At 31.2% G+C, this 23,594-nt stretch overlaps 2 protein-coding genes across 21 annotated transcripts in view; one reads left to right on the top strand and one right to left on the bottom strand.

The window, feature by feature from the left end:
- The window catches only part of LOC148227917 (uncharacterized), a 463,346-nt gene extending 443,510 nt beyond the window's left edge, over positions 1-19,836 (top strand). For all 20 annotated transcript variants that reach the window (XM_088200610.1, XM_088200599.1, XM_088200607.1 and 17 more), the window contains 2 exons: positions 11,860-11,931; positions 19,581-19,836. In XM_088200610.1, the coding sequence (XP_088056736.1) occupies positions 11,860-11,931; positions 19,581-19,666 (158 nt within the window). In that variant the 3' untranslated portion in view covers positions 19,667-19,836. The remainder of the gene's footprint in view (positions 1-11,859; positions 11,932-19,580) is intronic.
- A 41-nt stretch (positions 19,837-19,877) lies between these two features.
- On the bottom strand, positions 19,878-20,886 carry chic (profilin chickadee). The gene is made up of 3 exons (XM_088200612.1): positions 20,705-20,886; positions 20,441-20,612; positions 19,878-20,348 (listed from the first exon to the last, which is right to left on the bottom strand). Exons 1-3 carry the CDS (start codon positions 20,813-20,815, stop codon positions 20,251-20,253), a joined length of 381 nt encoding a protein of 126 aa, XP_088056738.1. The 5' UTR covers positions 20,816-20,886; the 3' UTR covers positions 19,878-20,250.
- Positions 20,887-23,594: the final 2,708 nt, after the last annotated feature.

Here is a 23,594-nt window from a genome sequence, read left to right as displayed (position 1 = left end):
TACGGACTAGGGATTGCAATACCGGAAATACCGGTATTGGGAATAAATTGAACTTCAGTACTACCGATATTACCAAATGAAATATCGGTAGTACCAAAAAAATATTTTTATTTTTATGAAATTTGTATGTCTTATTCGTTGAAAACGAACGAAAAACGACGATGCCCATATTGCTTGAAAATATTAATCTTAGTCGTAGACAAAGTAGAATAATAATATCCCTTTTAGTCCAAAAGGGCCGAAATATCGGCCCACCCTACATATGCAAAAAAATCACACCGGCCGATATTTCGACGCAAATTTATAAAATTTATAACATGTTCGGTACTTTTGTATATACGCGACGTGTCAACATAAAGGGAAGACCGCGCTCTATTTTTATGATAGGGATGGCTGGCGAAGTGAAAACAAAAGCCTGTATTGCATACACGAAATTCTTTACTATTTGTACATTTTTATCGCCATTCTGACATATTTTTACCCAAATAGTTAACGGAATATGCTTCACTAAACATTGGTGTTAAATATTAGTAATAAGTAAATCTGACAAAAATTACCCGGAACCCTACTGGGTTATGAATTTGGGCGGGTATTTGGATGCTCTATTACGCGGTACTTTTTTACTCGGTTCACTTTACGTGCAGTCAAGAAAAATGTTTTTTTTTAGATATGGCCAGAAGTGATTACAAAATATATAGTCGTTACATCAAGAAATAATGAATTTTCTCAAATTATTAATTTGTCAATATCTTTGGGAGGAGAAGAGTTTGAAGACTTAAATAATAATGATATCAAAGAATTGTTTATTTATGAGGTAATAACCGAAGATTAGTTAGGCATGTTTTAATATCTGAATCAGATCATTAAAGTGAAATTCAGTGAATATGTCAAACTATCGTTATTTACTAAAAAAAATAGATCTCCAGCTAGCCAGAAAATTGTAAAAAATTATGTTAAAAATTGATCCAAATATGGAACGTACTTTCATATTACAAAGAGATCTGCGAAATAATTGTGCACAGTATGAAGAAATATTCAAAGAATTTACGAAAAATAAAAAACAATCAAAGATCTCGGATTTTTTAATAAAAAAAAACTACTCAAGATAACATGGATATTTCCGCAAATTGTGAACAGTTCTTCTAATGATCTAACGAATCAGTTATGAAGAAAATGCTTAAAATGTTAGAAGACAGCAGCGAAAATGAGGATTTCGTTTTAAAAGTTATAATATTTTGTTGTTTTATAAAGAAAATATTATATTAAAAATAATCATGACTAGGGATTCCAATCCCGGGATCCCGGATCCCGGAATCCCGGGATCCCGAACGATTTTCAATACCCGATGAGTCCCAGGATCATAAAACATAATCCCGATTTTTTCGGATTGATTGATTTATCAAGCACAATCGAATTATTATTGGCAAAATCGTTATATTTCGTGTACAAACTTGCACGAGTTGCACGTGTCATCTGTGAATCTTTGAGGCTGTGAGTCTGAACGTGCTTTTTCAGCAGCAGGCTGCTTAGGAACCAAAATCAGATCAAGACTAAATGATAAAACGCTTGATGCTTTGATGTTACTTCGTGAGTTTTATTCAAAATAATGTTTTCCATTAATTGTGTCTATGAATATACATATGTACATACATTGTCAAAAGTTATTTTTTTATCTTCTCAAATAAATATATAAGACCTTCCCTTTTTTATTTTTATTATATTATTGTCTATTTTAAGCCCAAGACTAAAATTATACGTACTTTATACATTGTACATTATAAAAAACAGATGTAAAAATATATTGTATTATTCGTTTTAAATTATTTTTATCGATAAAATAACATGAAAATTATCCCGGGACTGGTCCCGGGATCCCGGGATCGACTAATTGCAATACCGAAATCCCGGGATCAATATTTTGGCCCGGGATTTGAATCCCTAATCATGACGTATTACATGTATTTACTACAATTTTAAAAATATAACTTTAAATAAATATTTTTTTTATAACGAACTGTATCTTTTTGCGCGGATTTTTTGGAACGCATCTTCAAATATAATATGAAATCAATGTCTTTATTTACGCGGGTTTTTATATAATGGAACTTATCTTATGATTTTGTATGAGTTCCTTGCATTTTTTACGCAGGGTTTGCGAAGAACAAATCTACCGCGTTAATCGGGAGACGGGTGTACTTATTATATTTTTCTAGATGAATACGTATTTAATTTATAATTTTAATGTATTAAATTGTAACCGAAGCATGAGTTATTTTTTACTTATACGGAAACGCCGCAGTTGTCGTTGCAATTAGTGCGAATGAAATTCGGCTCATAACTGTCTCTGTGCTAGACCTTTCGGGTCTCGCCGATTACTTCCATTGCCAAAAACAAAATTGAATTATGATGTAAGCGGTATCAAGCCGCTAAGTTTCGCGTAACTGCTATCGATTTAAAATTATTTAATGTCTTACTACATATTTTTAAGCTGAAAAAATCAGGGAAAACCTGCATTAACTGCAAGAATTTTAATGAGCCACCATTCGTCCTTTCAACGAGAAGTCTATAGCATTATTTTGCTAGGCACTTTTTGCATCATCATTGCGCGGTATGCGATTCGAAAGAGACTCGCGGATCTTGCTGCAGCAAACAAGCTATGTATACAAGAGTGGCTCTCGGTCGTTGTAGAGAACACAAAAAAAATGTTGAAAACCGGTTAATTAAGCCGAGTGCGGCTCTGGAGGTTCCCGTCTCGACTTGACCCGACTCGACACGTGGTCGATCGCTAACCATAGACGAAGTCTAGTCTAGATCCGACTTCTATTGTCACACCTGTCCCTAATTCGACAGACAGGTGGGCGGAGAAGCGAGGCTTTGCTTTGGCCCTTTCTCGCGAGAATCTCGGCCCGGTCAAGGCCGTTCTCGGTCAATTTCGGCGGAGCGATCGGTTAGCCTTGAGGATAGAATGCTGCATTTGATGAGTCTTAAGCATTTTTGCAATACTTCGTTAACTAAGGGTTACTACTACGTAACCCAGACAGAGAGAACGGGTGACCCCCGCAGTCCGATCGAAACTCCAGATGTTACCCAGTCTGGATGGAGACCAAAGGTGGTAGTGGTGTATAGCGCAATGAGTTGAATGAATTGCGCACATGTGCGCGCGCAGTGTCGGATTGAGGTTTTTTATGGTGTGAAATTAATTAAATTTGTCTATGTAGATTTTTTAAATCTATAATGAGAATGGATTTGTATTATCACATCCAAACGTATTTTAACGAGCACTAAATGTCAGAATAAAAAAATCGGTTCAGTGAATTTGATAATTGTAAATGGACGTTGACATGTTTTGTGATAATATGTCAGACTGACTCATATTAAATGGTATTTGTATTATTATTTTCAAGATCTAAATAATTAATTATATCGACATTAAGGAAAAAGTATTTTTAAAACTGTAGTGATAAAAATATAATAATTACAGATAAAATAAAACGTTATAACAATGAATAACAATGACTAATGTACTTGATTAATATTTTACTTATGCATATAAATTCTTATTGCACTAATATTATATATTTTTTTTTGTGAATGTATTTAGTTAATATAGTTAATTTAATTAAAATATACATTTAAAGCACAAAAATGTGGACAAAAAATTTTAGAAATCCACGTCAAAAGCAATAAAATCGTGCCGTCGCCATCGCAGTGGAAACGCTCGGTTATTTAGCGTTCATATTAATACTTTTAAAATAATATAACTAAATAATGTGCTACATATAAACCGAATATTGAACAACAGAAGGGCGCAAAAAACAATTATCCCTTCTCAGAAGTCAAAAATCTACATCAAAAGCAATAAAATCGTTATCGAGCGTTCTCACTGTGACGTCGCCGCAGCGATTTTATTGCTTTTGCTTTGAATTTTTGACTTCTGAGAAGTGATAATTGTTTTTGCTCCCTCCTATTGACCAAAATTCGGTTTTAATTCACTTTGAACAACACTCATATCAGAAATCCGTAATAATATTGATGATAATAGCTATCATATTTTTAAAACGGTGTAATATCAAAGTGCAGACAAACTATAGAGCAATATGCTAGATGTCTGTCTGGACTTCTTCTTCTGTTAATTTTTTTCTGAAAGGTGATTTGGGCAAATTTATATTTTGGACTTGACTAATAAATGTTCTAAAACTTATTTTTTTCAACTTTAATTAGGTAAGGTTTGGGTTTGAACAGTTTCGCAACTGTTAAATTGCGTTTCATAGACAATTTAGAGAAGCATCTAATTTCATTAGCGCTTATCAATTAAATCATATTTTCGTTATTAAAAATATATACTTACTGGTGAAAATGTATTTGGACTTCACTAGTGAAATATAACTTTACTGAAAAATACACATTCACTGTAACATTTATACATTGTAAATACATAATGAGAAGTATGTAAGTGCATATATTAATACATCTGAAAAAGTTGAAATTATATCATTTTATTTGCACCTAGCAGGCTAGTAAAAATATATATTTACCGGTGAAAATGTATTCCAACATAATTTCACTACAATTACACATTTCAGAACATATTACGGACCCAAAAGTAACGAGACTTTTTTATTTTTGAATTTTTTTACATAAAATGTTTTTTCCATTGCTTAAAATAGTACTAGAACGCACATAATGGGATTTCTTACACAATAATAAAGAGTGTGCTTTTCGATCATTATGTTTCGTTCAACGGAAGAATTCTGCGAATTTTGGTCATAGTAGATACAACCGATAATCTTTCTATTGAAAATGTTTTTTGAATGCGTTAAAGCATTTTTTTTATTGGCTGCCATATTTTTATATTGGTTGTTTTCTATTTTATTATTTGAAATATTTTATATGCTAATCTTTTTTTTTAAAGCATTTTTAAGCTCATTATTAAACCACTGTTTTGGATTGAATCGAAATTCTCTTCTAATTACATTGTCTTTTTGTTTTATTATCAACAATACTCTTATACATATTGTTCCATATCAAGTTATCTGCACTACAATCACACTTTTGGAATGTTGTTTTTAATTTGAAAAAATCTATTTTTTTAATTATCTTTGCCATAATTATACACTGTTTTTCTATTTAAATATATACATACAATAAAATGATCAATAGTTCTATTGGAGTTATTTTCTTTTTACATTGTACTCTTTTACTATTATTAAAAACTGAATCTTGTAATAATAGTTATTGATATTATATTTTTTCATTATGCGCATTAGCGTTACCAAGTGTTTGCTAATCGTCATTCCTTGAGTCGGTCATAAAACTTATATTGTCAAACTTATTTTCCGAGTAATTTAATCACCACCTACTATGAATGCAGCTGTAAATTTAATAGATTTTAACCACAACATGTTTTCGAAAATGCATGCGAGATTGCAACAATAAAAAATAAATACTGTTATTTCCTATTTTGTGTTGTATAGGATTTTTTTCAACTTTTGAAAAAATCGCCAAATATTAATGTATATTACTACTAATCTAAATCTTATTTTTTTATATTTATATATATATAATTTTCCTGAATACCAACGCTAGTTTCTGAATAGGGAATATTATTAATACATTTGGATAATAACAGTGATAAGATTTTATTAAAATATAATTAATTCTAGTTAAATACTAAATTTTGAAGTACTTGTATAAAATAAATGCATGACATAATATTTTAATGCAAATTAAAACGCAATTCGGTCCTGAATGTCACTGATGACAAACGTGTGTATTTATTGATAAGCAATTTGTTATCTCATTGCGCTACTTTTTTAATAAATTGGATCTTACTTTACCATAAGAGTAGCGATACTTTGTGTGTGAGAGATCAAATCAAATTTAATCTAATTGAAAATCTATTTAAACAAACTAGATCTAATTACTTTCAATCGAAACACATTGTCAATATTGTCTCGTTGAAATGTAATGTACATAGCGCAATTTCAACGCAATTTTATTAATATAAAAATTACCTCAAATAATAGGTAAAAGTTAAAGATTTTCAGGTCATATGCGCCGAAACGTGAGACCGCAAAAGGTTAAGGTCAACAAGAAGGTTCCCTCAAATATAATGTCGGTTCTATGACCCACTGACCAATAATATACTGAAAATACAGTAAAACATTTGCTATTAATACGAAACAAAACGTCGGAAAGTCTTGCCAAAATTATGCTCAATGCAGTGTTTACGCTCCCGTATTAAAACAAACAATTTAACTTTAGCAATCTCAAATGCGTAAATTTAAAACGACTCTGAAACAGTTCTACTGGATATTTTGGAAAATTTCCGCACTCTCTGGGAACTCGTTTCGATGACAGAGTATTCTGGAATCCGCCCTCTCCGTTCCCAGACGTAATGCAGGGGCTGCAAACTTTTTTGGCAAATCGCCGAACGCTGGAGTCTGGGTTTATGTTGCACAATCGACTGAGTGGTTTAGTGTTTTATTGAAATCGACCTTTCCTGGGGTTTGAGAAACACAGGACGCATCGTACGTGATCCGAGTGATAAAATTGCTTTATCAAAAATATATTTTGTACGGTAATCTTCCGGTTTGACTTTAGGCCGCGACAGACCCGAACGGAGAATGTAAATTAATTCCGAGTGCAATTGAAATGTCTGGGTTTTTTGTTGGTTGATTCTGTACTTAAAACGTTCTCGACCGGCGTTTGTTAATTGTATCTATTTGAATTTAGATAGACGTTAATTCGCAATCAAAAATTAAATGGAATTAGTGGTTAACATTCGTTAACAAATCTGTATATTTTTGTGCAAGATTTGATAGTTTTGATTGTATATAATCATCAGTTTATAAATAACTTCTTATTTACAGAGAATTTTTTTCTTGATGTTGCATCCAATGTGCTTATAATTATCCCACGATGTGATCCAAAATAACATAGTTTACTAGGATCTCGATGATTTTTTTCGCATGCGGTTCAACACACTTTCACTTGTGACAGTGACGGCACTACATCGAGCAAGATGTTTTAAATATAAATCCATTTTTAAATTTATTATATTTTTAAATTAATTAAATCAAAATCTACTTACTTTATCATATCACATATTGCCAAAACATATGTGGTATCAAATATAAGACTAAGCCATCATTCGCTGATATATGAATCCTAGTGTGTTTGAGAGAGAGATTATTATATCATTATAATTCTGATCGATCATCACAGACTTTGTTTTCCTAGATTTTCTTAATCTCATGGATGAATATCGTGATTTATAATTTAATAAAATAGTGAAATATATTTCATTTATTTATAGTTGTTGATTCAGTTTACCCCGTTGTAACGCATCGGGCTTACGCATATCATGTTGATATGGAAGATTCCTAGTAAATCAATAATGAAGTTCTCATATTTATTTACTGTTCTTGTGCGAATTCCTTGTTTTTCTGAAGTAAAATACTTTGAGTGGTAAATTAATTTAAGACACATTTGTTAATTTGTTCGTATACACCTGTGAGTGAGTTAATTATACTTATTTGTACATATTTATTTCTGTTGTTATTTATTTATTATTATTTTCACAATTAATATGTAAAAAAAAAAATCAGTACTTTTTTAGATTTTTTTACTACATTTTATATTAGTGTGTTTTAATAATTTATTTCAACACTTTTACATATTTATTTTATATTATTTGGATTTTGTGTTTTTTTATATCAATACAGAGGTTAATATTTCTTATAAAATTCATATAAATATTTGTTGTTATATTAATTTATGTCTTACTCTTTAATTTATTGATATTATTTTTTATAAATATAATTACATTAATTAAAATTAAAAAAAATATTTTATAATTGTAATGTTTCATCAGTTATCTGTAGACGTACATGTACGGCCATACTCCTCAAAGGGTTAAATTATATTTTTAGTAGCACTGCAATTTTATCTGAAGTCATTCACTGCAGAAGATGTAAACTTTTAATGCTTAAATCAATAGAACGGAAGCTTTACAATGAATATAAATATGAAAAAATCGAACAAAACATTGCTTGATTTTATATAACTTGAGATGAACTTGTGAGTACGAGAGTAGGTTCGATTGTTAATAAGTGATTTGCGACCAAGTGTCGCATATTTTGTAATGCTTAAACGAATGGGAGCAAGGTTAAATCAGAGCCAATCGCATTAGTGTTTAGCTCCATCTCTTATGCACTCCTTCGTGAAAGTTTAAGTTTCAATGCGAGACTATTAGTGTTTTTTATAGTCGCATAATTAGATAATTGATAGCTTTCAAAAGTATTCTAAAGCTAAACCAATGTCGTTTTGCAAATTTTAAATTTAATATAATTACTGTTTTACACTTTAACACTAGTTTTAATTGAATATAATAAATAATAAAAATTGTGGTAATATATATTAAAATCTTACAGCGCTATCAAATGACTTAAGTTAAGATTAAATAAATAGTATTTTTCTTATAACATATATAAAGAAAAATTGCAGCAAAGTAGTTTCTTAAAAAAATATAAAAATTTTGTATGCAAATAAAAAAACGGCATCTAAATAATACATGTTTTTGCTTTGTGTCTTTATTCCTTTTTCACACATTTTCTTCAGAGAAAAATAACAGTTTATTAGTAAAAGTTTTTTCTGTAATATTTATATAAAATTTTATATAAATATTTGCTATCAATAATTACAGGTTTAATATTTTTCAGTATTGCCTGACACTTTGTATTAGGAAATAACTCATTTAGTATCTTTTCAATAATATTTTTCTTATTATTTTTTAATTAGAATTTGTCTGAAACCATAAATAGATTATGTTACAAGACATCAAAAATAATTCAGATCCTTATAAGTAGACTTACCATACTTCTCGGTTTTCACAAAATTTATGAGATGACTTTTGAACAAAATTTTCTGAGATACCCTTTTTTTAGCCGCATTGGTTTAAAGATTCATAATTATGATATATACAATAATTTCATCTGAAAAAAGTAAGAATTCCTACAAAAGCTCTGCCTATTCTGAAGTTTAATATTCATATCACGTGTACCATAAAATCTTGTTCACTTATCTTCCTATAAAATTGCATATAAAAAATTGCAAATTAAATAAAACAAATATAACAAAACCTATCCATGTCGCCTTCACTTCCTAGTTTGGTTTAATTTTGTAAACAAATATTGATTTGAATCCGCTAAAATCACAGCTGCATACAGAGCAGGTAGTGATAATAGGAACAGGGTTTTTTGACTCACGCTCAAAACCGACTGCTTAAAACCGACTCTAGGAATTGCGTTTAGCTGAAACTTCCTTCAACATTTTCCGATCGACAAAAAAAAAAAGGATGAAACAATAGTCAACGTTTAAATGTTAATGTTAAATAAACCATACGATAAGGTTTTGCCATTTTTTTTAATTTTCTTATGGAAAGTAACTGTGAAATTAACATATATATTTTAGTCAGAATAATATTAATATATATATATATATATATATATATATATATATATATATATATATATATATATATATATATATATATATATATATATATATATATATATATATATATATATCATATAATAATTTCCATACACGATAAAGATATACATATACATACTGTATATTGAATTTTTATTGTTTTTTTATGTATTACTTTTACTATATTTTTTGTGTATTGAATTAATATTATGTATTATTTTTTGACCATCGTGACACATTGGGAGAGCCCGTTGGAGCATGATGGTTTTAATCTAATTAAAATAAATAAATGAATAAATATAATAGATATAAATTATATCTATTCTCGAAATGAAGATGAGAAATTAATACATAATTAATTTAATAGTGATTTTCTGAATTTATTAACAAAAAAGTATCTTAGTATTTTCCATAGCTATCGATGACTGATGATATTTCTATCATTCTCGATACATATTATAGTTATAAACATCATTAAATGAGAAACACTGTGATATTTTCCACAATACAGCTTTGAGTTGTTGCATAGTTTTTTTACTTTAAATGTAATATTTATTAAATGGAAATGGACGTTGCGCAACCATCAAATTGAGTTTCATAGATATTTGAGAGCAACATATAATCAGTTAAATTATATTTTCGCTTGTATAAATATACATCTACTGGTGAAAATGTATTTGGACTTTGCTAGTAAAAATATAGCTTTACCGAAAAATACATATTCACTGCAACATTTATAAATACATCGCATGTAAATAAATCATTATAAGTATATAAGTATTGAAATCATATAATTCTACTAGCATCTGCCAGATAAATTATATTTTCACTGGTAAAAATATATATCTACTTTTACTTAAATGATATATTTTAAATAATATTTTTGGGATAGATTTTTTATTTTCTTTGAGGAATAACCCGAGAACTTTTGGTTTAAATTTCAGATTTTTCCAGCGGGGGCAAAATTTTATTAAAATATTTCGATTTTATTGAAAAAAATTTAAATCATATTATATACAACTGTGGTATTAATATAAATGAATCAATTCTAATTAGATTTAATTTTATTTAAATTATTTACTTTCAACAATTATGAAATATATTTAAATAAATAATTTAATAATCATTAAATACAATGATCTTTTACGACAAATGCTTCTACCTGCCCCTACTCAACCAAATGATGTCCCTGCATTAAAAGAGAAACGTTCTCAAGCGCTGACGGTCAAGAATAAGGGATGCAATCGCAACTCCGTAAAATACTCATTATATAATAAGCATTAACGGATTGCCAACGCCTCCCTTTAACAGTTTCAAAGTGTGCTTTACTAAGTAATTTTTAATTTGTTAATAAACAAATTGATTTAAAGTAAACATTATACTTCCTTACGTATTTTCGAAGAATATTCGTATTTCATGAAAGAAAACAGATGACAATTGACAGTAAAATACTTTATTATATGTAGTTACTTTTTACAACATTTTGTGCTGCGCGACCAAATAAATATTTTGGTAATAGTATTTTCAACTGCAATAAATATTTTATTTAAATATGATAAATTCACAAACATGTTAATATTATATTTGACTATCAAATTAAGTATTCATGCTTTTTTAAATAAAATGGCGACTTATTAAGAAAATTTTAAAATTTACATTAAATAAAATATCAATTTATTGAAACGTGTTTATTTAATATTACAATTTGAAAGTGAAATGCATAAATGTCACGCTGCACCGCTTAAATTACTAATCGATTTATTATAATAAAATAGTTTATTTTTTTTTAAATAATATCTTATTACATTCGAGATTGAAAATATTTACCACAGATGATTGATCTCTATTAATAACCAAATATCATGGGGCCTGTTTGTTGAAATGGATTGTAGTTTTTTAAAAAGTATTATATAAAAAATCAGATTCGCAGACAAAGGATGTTGGAATATCTTATTTTTCTTCAGCTTTTTTCCTCGTACCTTATCGATTCGGTCCCGATACCGCGTGTTGGGGTAGGCACTCGACAGGCCTCACGTCGCGAGCAACGATCCGGCCGCGGGCCGGAGTCTGCGCACCCCTGCCGCTATTAGCTTTCATTGAGAGGAGAGCCGGCGCGAAATATTCCGAAAATCGAAAATAAACGAATCTATTTCAGAGCGGCCTACCTAGCGCCTCTAGGCGCGATCTATTTTCCCGACATTCCTGTTTGCGATGACACTGTGATGATTTCACTCGTGGGTTTTCGCGGGACGCCACTGCTCCCGAACGGAAGACGGCGGCCGCTTCCGGCCACTAATCGAACGGAAGTCGGCTGCATTCGAGATACCGTATCTGTACGTGATTTTTCTTCTTTGACTGTTTCAGGAAACGGCAGCAGCAAGGACACGAGCAAGAAGGAGAAGCAAGCTGTGTCACCGGCGGCGCGCTCTGCCAACGGTAATAATTCTTCGTCATCTTCAAATACCAAGAACGGGTTTAGTCATTCTCTTCCGTTTATATCCATCCAAAAGCATCGAAATCGCCTTTTTAGAAATGAACGATAACGCTGTACAATAATTTTACCAAAAAAAGATAAAAACAACTCGATGTAGGTGTAGAAAAACACGCTGGTTTCAGTCACTATTTTTTCCCTAGGTCTCGATTTGAATATAAATAAATAGGTGTTTACCCATAAGGTGTTATTGTAGTGACACGTGTTAACTTGAAAAAAAAAACCTGCTACGCAATGTCAATAGCGTTCACAGCCTTCCAAAATTCTTGGAAATGGTTCATATATATTTAGTAAATACTGAGGAGTAGCTTATCTCTAACCGTCGTATCAGTCATACGATTAGAATTCAAAATTTCCTTTGAAAGTTTCTTATATCTTATTTTGGCATTAGGGGTATTGAATAGATAAATATATGAATAATTAAATTGCATTTATTAAGTTAGTTTATACTTGGCATTACTAGAAGTGGGGGTTCAATAAAAAAATGTTTTGGTCATAGTTAAAAAAACATTGTTCATATAGTAAGTACACTAACAAAATTTAGAAAGAATTTATATATTACAATAGTTTCAACCTATATTATATATTTTTCTGCCAAATCAAACGTCAATTATTAAAGTTGTACACACGTAGAACGATAAGGTGAATAGACATCCTTCTTTAAGGAGGATTACCTTCCTTTGTTCTCTTAGTTTTTTTAGCTTCCTCTACAATTTGTCCTCCTTAAATAAAAATTTCCGAGATGGCCATTTTATTTTTAGTGTCTTACTTTGATATTTTTAAAATATGGTCACCTAAGTGAGAGATATGATACAAATACATTATGCTCGACTTATTAGAATGAACTGTTACCCTTTGTATTTAAAGTTAAATTTTATATATAATATAAATCGCACTTAACCCCTTATCCGCATGGATTTTTTTGCTGCAAAAAAATATATTATAAAACATGTTAGGAAATATCGAGGAAAAATAATATTTAAAATTTTATTGATAAAAATATATTAGGCACTTCATGCAGTAGTAACTATAGTATTTATCGAGCCATATATGGCACTCCATGCATTAAAAACAATAAAATACAAATTAATTTAAAAATAAAAACATAAAATCAAGAACTTTTTAATAAACCTCTGTGCTGTACCCATTGGTTCTTTTTCCACACATGTTGAATCATCATCAGTATTCATGTCAATCTTTTATTTATTTACATTCTTTCCTTTGTCCTTTTATACTTATAGTGTATTTTTGTAATTCTAGTGGATTTTGTTCTAATACTGATTCCGATGTTTCATTTATTATTATGTAAGGTACAGTTTTTTTTTATTGTTTTGCGAAAAATAGCTAATTCAGAATCATCTGACAAATACTCATCTTCGCTTGTATCAAGTATGATAAAAAAATATTTGTGGCAATAAAATTGTTTAAATCCAATTTGACTAAAAATAAGGAATACTATATGTAGTGCCATATATGGCCATACATATTTATGGCTTATATTGTTTTCTTGTAATTCTAGTAGATTTTGTTCTTATACTGATATACCTAATTCAGTATCATTTGACAAATACTCATCTTCGCTTAGTTGTATCGAGTATAATAAAAAAAAACATTTATGGCAAAAAAATTGTTTAAATCCAATTTGACTAAAAATAAAGAATACTGCATGGAGTGACAGATATGGCAATATCATTACAACTTATTTTAGCATTATAAAGAAACCTCATTTATTATATTATAACGATTGTAAAATTAATCAGTTTATTATCAATTTCTTTTTCAAACATTGATTGAAAAATTTATGTTCATACACGTAACAATGTGACATTACTAACTGATGCACTTCAAACGGCTATCAACGGTTAACGCAGTTTCTGATTTCGATGCCTGATGGCAAAGTGGTCGCAATTATGTTACTAAAGATATTACTGTATGCAGCAAGATAAAAATGAATTAAAATAAAGAGATTAACTTTTGAAGCCATATATGGCACTGTATGCGATAAGAGGTTAAGTTTCGTTATTAGCAGCTAGTCTAAAACGTGCCATACAATGATTTTAAAAAATTCATTAATTTTTTAATTACTAAATTGATATATTATTATCTTCTCTCATTTTTTATGTAAATAATTTTTTAAGCATTTACTCGAAAAACACGTTTTTTTATAATATAATATTATTAAAATTGAACAATATAAATATTGATTCATAATACATGATTCTATATTCGAAATTGAAAATCCCGCACATGTGCGGGACCCGTTCGTTTTAAAAAATAACAAATATCTGCCTTTAATGAAAAGATTTTCATGCCTCCTGGTTGATATTATAATTGTAAATTATTTTTTAAATATGCACTGACAAATTTTAAAATGGCATTTACGTAAAAAATATTTAAAACTTTCAATATTAAATTGTCGGTAAAATAAGTCTTAAATAACTTGTAAATACAATGAATTTGGATGCAATTTAATTGAAAATTATTTTTATAAGTGCATTTAAATAAATACTTTGATCCATAACACGAATTGTTTGTGCATTAAAATAAAAAAGTTAATAAACTTAATATTTATATAATAGATTCGTTGCAGATAGTTATTGCTGGGGTATTCACTGAAATGCTGGGGTATTCAATGAAAAACTTGTTACATTCAAATAATAACTTGTCGTATTATGTATATAAGCAGTCACCCGTCGTAAATACTGCCCAGGCTCAATGCAGCTTAACTTCAGTCGTTGACTACACCAACGCTAATGCACGGCTTATTTGTTTTAATGCACATATTATTCGTTTTAGTGCACACTCCAAATAAAATATTGTCCAATCTAATATGTTTTATTGAACATTTTTTTTATTATTATAATGCAGAAACAATTCGTTTTATGGAACATGCTCATTTAAATTGTTCTCAATGAATTTTATCACTTTTATTAGTTATGGTATGATTTAAATTATATTAATTATAGTTTTAGTTTGATAACATACGTATGTAAAAAATAAAGATAGATGATTTGTGAACATTATAATAATAAATTAGTATTAGTAAGGCGTATACATTTATAGGAATAACTTGTCCACTATCAGATAGTTTACAGTTGATCATATATACGGCGTAACTATTTGCCAAATTTCGATTACCTTTATGAATATATTTAATTCCCCATGCAATACGAGACAATAGGTAATGATTCACTACCATGGGTTGTGTGGCACATGCGTGCTATTATTTTAAAAATGCAGAAAAAAATATAAACGCAGTGAGCAAGCATATATATATATATATATATATATATTGAGCCAAGTGCCAAGATATCTGGGATGTACCAAGCCATTCCCGGTTATGGAATAGTACATACTTCATGCAAAGATTTTGTATCAATCAACAAGATATATCTGACGATGCTGCATATATGTTTTCCCTAAGAAAATCACTTTAGGTTAATATGACAATTTTGCAGAAAAACGGTTATTTGAAAAACAAAACCTTATTGGAAAAAATATGATATATAAATCGAGGTTTCTTTATGGTAAAAATCTTGTTGTACAGTGTGTAACACACCGATGGCTAACACCTGAAAAAACTTTAAAGCATGTCTGGGAGATTAGAATTAATAATTAATTATAATTATAATTCACACATTAGATGATGATCAATTAAAATCGAGAGCTAAATGTATCTCATATACTATATCGTCCTTTGCTTGCTTAGACACTTTTTCAAGGACAAAGATTATGGCATTTTTTCTATAGCCACAAAGTTCACATTTTAAACTCAGGTCCTTTCACTTCTGGTCGTACACATCAGAGTCCAGTCTAGACTATAAAAAAAAGATATTGCTTCTTTTTGCCTAACATTTGGTAGTTTGCATTCGGCGATAATTCAACACTCGCTATTATCTTTTTCGATACGTGTGTCAGTAAATTCGATAATATTAAATGACCATAATCTTCGGCTTACCATCGGTTCTGAATAATCAGATGTGTTATCAGATGTTGAGTCAAACTTTTACATTTATGGCGTTGTAGAGAACAATCTGAATGTTCCAAAACAATGAGTCGATCTTCAAAAACCCATCATATTTTGAACGGAAACGGTGCTTTGCTAATTTCTCTTCTACTAATCCGAAGTAGACTCGATTACGCTGTACAAGATTTTGCCGCAATGATAAAATAACCTGATTTGGATGTAAATATATACGCTGGTTTCAGCTGTATCATTTCATTCATAAATAAGCAGACAATGATGCATATGCAATTGATGATTATTTATTTTTATGGTCTGGTTGATTATGATAGCATTTATAAAACATTACAAAAATTGAAAATATTGGCGTTAGTCTAAGAAATGAGACCTATGAGGAAAAACAAATATTTTTCTCTTACTTCGTGAATTAAAACAGCCTCCTTCATCTGAGGTGAGCCAAATATTATACATATTCTTGGAAATCTTGCTAGAAGTATGAAAGTTTTCGATCAGCGTATAGTTTTACATATAAATGGAGTTATTATATCGTTTTGGCAAAAGAGTCACTATACGAAGAAGCTTTGCTTTAATATTGCGTAAAGATTTATTTATTGTAAATCTCTCGTTATAAGATGACAGGCATGACAGGCATGACAGACCACAATCAATAGATAACACTGAACGATATTATTTAAATTATTTATCCGTGAGATTAGGAAAATCTAGTCTTTTTTAGTTAAGAATTAATTCCGCTCTTCGTAGACATGATACAAATTAAAAAAATACATTTTTATATTTAGAGTACTATCCGCTATTGTAAGAATCGCACAAAAAATAAGTACGGTAGTAAAAAATGTTTGAATGACGCATATATGCGTTGCCCGCGTCTACTCAAGAAATTAAAATATAAAAGCAAAATAAACGATGAAAATTCGCTCTGCGATAGTCTATATTCCGCCGCAGTTTTAGGAACATATATTTGAATTTATCAGGACATCAAAATATACAGTATTCAAAATGTTTATCCGTGTGTTGCTAATAGTAAGGTGACCAGATTTTAAAAATATCAAAGGAGGACACTAAAAATAAAAAGGTCATCTCGGATTTTCTGTTCGAGGAGGATGAATTGCTGCGGGAGCTAAATAAATGTCATTTCGGAGATAAAAAATGGTACTTGTTAAGAATACAGGCGCCACGCTCAGAAACCATTGGCTATGAACATTTTTTCTGCATTTGGCCCTTACGGTACGATTTGTCCCTGCGTTTTGGTAAAAAATAGGACAATGTCAGGTTTGTCTTTGAAGTTGAATTCAAAAATTATTGCTTATAACATCTAATAATGTTGATCTATTAATTAGAAAACATTTTATAGTTCAATTTTTATTTTACAGCGAAAATTATGATATTTCTAGAAGAATAGTCTTGAAGAAATCACGTTTTGTTACATGCTGTATTTTTCCAAACATATGTATTTGAAAAAAATCTCATTATTCATAATAATAGAATACGCAGATTAATTTCACCTACTAATATCTGCTAGATTATGTGTCTTATTGTAATTAAATATTGAGAATCTGTTATTGTCCTATATTTACTAAAACAGATTTCAGGCAGTAACGTCATTTCATCTTTTCAAAGGGGGGGGGGGGCATAATTTTGGCAGTCAATGGTCGCTCGATTATTTATGTTCATAATAAGTATTTTTATAACAATATTACGATTCGCAATAAATAAATGCAGCACATTTTGATTTTTGGGCGCAAAAAAATAATGACCCTTTCTTTGAAATCAAAAATCCACGTCAAAGGCAATAAAATAGTGCCGTCGCCATCGCATTGGGAACGCTCGGTTATTTAGCGTTCATATTCAAACTTTTTATAGCAATATTATACGACTTAGTGAGAGCGAATGCAAAAAACAAGTATTCCTTCTCAGATATCAAAAATCCACGTCAAAAGCAATAAAATCGTGGCGGTGATTTCCCTAAAATGATATGTTTTTAAAAATATTTCAGGATAAATTTGAGAATTTTTTTATTTTCTTTGAAGTATAAACCGAGAATTTCTGGGTCATTTCAATCAGGGACGTCATTTCAGCACTTTTCATGAGGGGGGAAGGCAAAATTTGGTTAGTCAGTGGTAGTTTTTTTTAATATTTCGATTTCCATAAAATTCATAGTATCTCTTTAACCCTTTAAACACCAGCGACAAATTAGTAAGTCACCTGTTATTTCTTTTCACGCGTCATTAATAATAAATATAAAATACTTAATTTTGAAACCAATTAGTTTTAAAAAATAATTTGTTTCAAAAAAAGAATTAACATGTGACTCACTCGCTGGCATTTATGTTTAAATGATATGCATTTTTTGAGCAAATTAAAGGGGGCAAACACCTCCACCCCTTCCACCCCTCTCAAATCGTGTTCCTGGCTTTAAAACAGTCTGTTGTGTATTTAACCTGGAAGCGAATACTTTAACCTGCCTTGCAATATGGATATGATTGAAAATACACCAAATAAAACTGAATAAAACACTACAACGTGTGGGAATGAAAATGCGGACGATGATAAAAAACTAAGTTTTAAATTTTCAACATTGTTTGTCGCTTTCGTAACCATACAGTCGTAATCGTTAGTTTCTGAACATGGCGCCGATGTTCTTAACAAGTAGCAAAAAGAGGTCTCCTCGAACATTTTTGTTCGAGGAGGACAAAGAAAGACAAAGAGGGATAATTTTTGGAGGAGGACCTCCTCAAAGGAAGACGTCTGGTTATCTTAGTAATGGGCGTGAACAAGTTGAAAAATCAAAAATATAATTTTTCACGGCTTGTGACCAAATTTTGAAAATATCAAAGGAGGACATTAAAAATAATAACGTCGTTATTACTGCGGGAGCTAAAAAATAAAGTTTTGTACAAAACACGCATATTGGTTTTAGTACTTTTATAACTTATAGTATTTTAGGTAAGGTGACCAGATTTTGAAAAATCAAAGGACACTAAAAATAAAAAGGTCATTATTGTTGCGTGAGCTAAAAAAATAAAGGTCATTTCGGATTTTTTTGTCCGAGAAAGACAAAAAAGGTCATTTAGAAAAAAAATTGTTATGGGAGCTTAAAATGTATATTTTTGTTCAAGGAGAACAAAGAACAAAAATTTTGAGGAGAACGCCTGGTCACCTTACCTTTATTATTAAGTATTTATTTAAATGCACATATCGCTTAAAAGATTATTCCCTGTTTATGGCGATTTAAAAGTAAATTATTGTCAACTGAAAAATAACACGTATCTACCAATTAAAATAAACTCTTGCTGAATTCAGTGAACAGTAACAGTGAGCAACCATTTCTAGAAACTTTGGGAACCACTGCATTAGGTTACAAATAATTATACAAATAATAACGAAATAATAGTTTCACTGCACAAGGAAAGCTATAGCGATTTTTCCACGTCGCAAACGCGTCGGCGGGGTGGACGTCGAGAAGGGGTAGGGGTAGGGGTAGCGAGAAGGGATGCTGCGCGCGATCAATAGGGAGCGAAAGGGAAAGCGGGACGGGACTCTTTGTCTCGGCGGGAGAGAGCCAGACACGTCTGCCGAGACTAATTTTAGACATGTATGCGTGCGTTTCAGGCGAAGAGACCGGCCAGAAGCAGCGCAAGGGATTCTTCAAGAGCTTCTGGAAGAGGTCGCGCCACTACTCGCTGGAGCACCCGTGAAGATCGTTCCGCGGCGTCTGGTGCTGCGCCCCCCGCGCCCCCGACGTCCGATAGATTGTATTTTTTCTACTTACTTATCTCATAAACGACCGTAACTACACACCGCTATCATGTATATCGATTATTACTACTATAATTATGTACCGAATAAACGATGATAATCAACAAAACCAGGGTCTTTTCATTGCAACGACGAGAGAAAGAGAAGCGAGCGCTTTTATAATACAATTTTATTTATCAAATACACAGTATCCTCTCGATAGATAGATATATATATATATATATATATAATAATATGCGTGTTTGTGTGTGTGTGTGGTGTGTGAGTGTGGGTGGATGTATGTATGTATGTGAGTGCGTGTGTGTGTGTAAGAGTAGTAGAGTTATATTATCATGTATAAGAAACAATTTACAAAGCCTTAATAACGTCGACCGGCGTGGCGTTGTTCCTCGGCGTTCCTGGGTCGTCGTGTGATGTCGTATTTCGTCGTCCGTCGGGAGCGACGTTCGGGAACGAACGTGTTCACATATGGCATCTCGCGAACCGGCGAACGGCGAACGGGACTAGACCGAGCGCTCTCGCCTTAGTACCCGCAGGTGATCAGGTAGTCTCCGAGCTTCTCCACCACGGAGGCGGCCTGCTGCGGCTGGATGGGCTCCTCGTACAGCGACACGACGACGGCTGCGGCGAAACGAAGATGGCGCCGGTGAAAAAGATGGACGACCGACCGGCGGAATGGAAGGTAGGAAAAAAAGATGGCGATGGCGACTCACCCTGCTGGGTCTTCATGCAGTGCACGCCCGTCTTGCCGAGCTTGGCTCTGATCACTCGGTCCGTGCCCGAGAGGTAGATGTACCTCTGGCCGGCGAGCGTGACGCCGCCGCTCGTCAGCAGCTCCTGTTTGTCGAAGCCCTGCACGAGCTTCGCGAGCTCGTCTTTGGACACCTGCAACGTAACGTTGAAATAGCAATAAAGCGACTGAACGACCGAACGACCGACCGCCATGTTGGAACTGCGCCCCTCGCGGCGACACTCACGTCGAAATTGTCCGATTTCGCCCACACGTTGCCGTCGTGGCCGGCGATCGCCGCCCTGGTGACGCACCGCGACGCGATCAGCTGCTTGTCGACGTAGTCCTGCCAGCTCATGACGGCGCCGGGCGATGTGCGCAAAGCCGGAACGACGAGCGGCGAGGCCTCCTGGCTCGGCTCCACTGAGCGCCCGACGAAGCCGACACCCCCCGACGCGACCGCCGACCCGATACGGCTACCGAGCGCGACGCCTGCTCGCCCCTCCAAACTCTTCTTGGATTCTTATAAGCTAAATTCAAAAATATTTTATTTTAAGCCTCTACAATTTTATTTTTGCGTATTCTCCTACTAATATTATTACACAAATTCACACCTCCGTACATCCAATCTATCAATCATACTTTTACAACTTGTAAATCTATTTTTATTTAAAACTACTACCTAATTTTTGCAACATATTTTTATCTAATTTGCTACACAGTAATTAAATATTTTTTTTATTAATATTCAACATAATTACAATGTTTCTTCAAATTTTATTTTTTATCTCTAATTACTCCTAAATATTTTATATTACCAACTATTTCTCTAATAGAGTTATTTATAAATATTTGTATAATAATATTTAACATATTTTTATAATTAATAAACATACACTTAGTTATATTCTCACTTAGTTTAAGTACATTATTTTTTAACCATATTTCTATTACACTTAATTCATTAATTAAATTATGTACAACTTCTTTAACATTATCACCTATGCAGTATATTAATGTGTCGTCGGCAAACAGATTTTTCTTATATTATTAATTATATCTTTAACATATACTATAAACAGCAATGGTATCAATTTAGACCCCTGTGGTACACCGTGAGATATTATTTTCTCTTTGGAATAAGCATAATTTATTTTACCTTTTTGCTTTCTTTTTTTTAAATAATTATTAAACCATCTTAAAACCATTTCACTTATACCTTATTGTTGTCTATTGCTTCGAAAGCTCTTTTGAAATCCATGAAAACTTATTTTTCATATTTACAAAAATCAAACAATACAAAAAGTCGCTTTTATTTCTATTCGATGAAGCAAAAAGTAGTTTTTTTTTTCATATCACTTCTGAGAAGGAATAATTGTTTTTATGCTCTCCTAATGGTCAAAATTCGGTTTATAATATAAACCAGTTTATAATATATATCGAATGAAACACATATAAACTTTATATGTGGTTCATTCGATTCAATACGTTCGGCGCTCTCACTGCAACGGCGATACTGACCATCTGTCTACATAAAACTGACGTCGAGGTAATCATGTAATATAAATACTGGCTAATATTTATATATACTGCCCGATGAACTGTAATAAATACTGATTGAAAAAATCTTGTCCATCTGTCAATATAATTCTTAACAGTATTTATAAATTCTGAACGGTACAATTTAAGTTCTAACTTTTTAATATAAATTCCGAGCAGTAAATATAAATTCTAACCATCTAATATTTATTTTGGCCGCTTATATTCTGAGCTTTTAATATAAATTCTGACCACAACTATATTAAAATCCTGATCTGAAGAAAACGAGCCAAATAACTAAAATAATTAAAAATTATGATACTATATAACAAATTTATAAATTGGAAAAATACCTAAGATTCACTTGTGTATTCAAAACTTTCGTGTAAATCTCAAAGATTTTAAGCCATTTTAAAATGATAAAATAATGTAAATAAAAAATGCATAAGTGAATTATTTTAAGTAATGTACTTAAAACTATTTATAAATATTTACATAACTGGGGATCTGGAGGAAATGAAACATTTAATTTATGCCTCTTTAAAATATTGATTTTGTCACAAATCAATAATGATTGCCCAATTTTTTATGATAGTGTTTTATCTGGCTTTATAATATGTTTTTACAGGGATCCATAATTCAGAGTCCCAAGTAAACAAATACACTCTCTTCTTTAAAAGGTTCCCGAGTTATATTTATATAAATAATTTTAATATTATCCATTTTTGTATCCCAGAACCTTTATTTAAAGGAGCGTTGGGATACAATTTGTTGAATTATCGCAGAATGTTGTATATCGCTAAGCATTTCTTTAAACTACCGAAGGGCGTTGTTGACAACTTTACTACTTTTTTTACTTTGAGAGTCTTTGAGAGTCACGATCGCATCCTCTTCTGTGCGTTAGAGCAATGACGTCCGCACTAGCCGAATCGCCTATGGCTGTAACCAACTAGTTCCTTAATACGCTGAAAATGCACATTGATATATTTAATGTCAGCTACAAGAAGTTGGTCATATTCGTATCATTCCATTTTATTATTTTATGCTTTTTTATTTCTTATATACTATGTAGCATATATTTTGACCATCATATTTCTATCTAAGGTACTACTAACTCATAAAATCATAGTAGCTTTTAAATACAAGCAATTAACCCATTAATCTCTGTGACTATGCCAAGACTAAATTAAAATTTAAATATAAATATAAAATGCATAAGCTTATCTTACTTTAAAGACAAAAAAATAATTAGCAATAACTTCAGTTAGTTACATTTTTAATTTTCCTATATAAACTTAATAGTTTCAATTTTTTGTTTTTAATTTAGTAATGAACTATTATAAGAAAAATAAAAAGGACCGAAAAATTTCAAGATAAAATAAACGATTCATTAGCTGCTTGCTTTTGGAAAGGACTACGGTGATCCTGAAAGGCATTATGAGTCACGATTATTGTGCGATAATAGTATATCATCATTGAAAAGATCCATCATGTATAGTTATGGTGACCATATTTTTTGGAGAAAATAACTGTTCCGTAACTTAAAAAAAAGGTTTATAACATATATTATAAAATATTGGGCGTACAGCACATATAAT

Source organism: Plectrocnemia conspersa, unplaced genomic scaffold, assembly GCF_051122295.1.
Source record: "Plectrocnemia conspersa isolate PC_06_02 unplaced genomic scaffold, ASM5112229v1 ptg000012l, whole genome shotgun sequence".
In the NCBI taxonomy this organism is placed as follows: domain Eukaryota; kingdom Metazoa; phylum Arthropoda; class Insecta; order Trichoptera; family Polycentropodidae; genus Plectrocnemia; species Plectrocnemia conspersa.
Note: the sequence above shows the minus strand (reverse complement) of the source record. Positions and strands in the feature narration are given on the sequence as shown.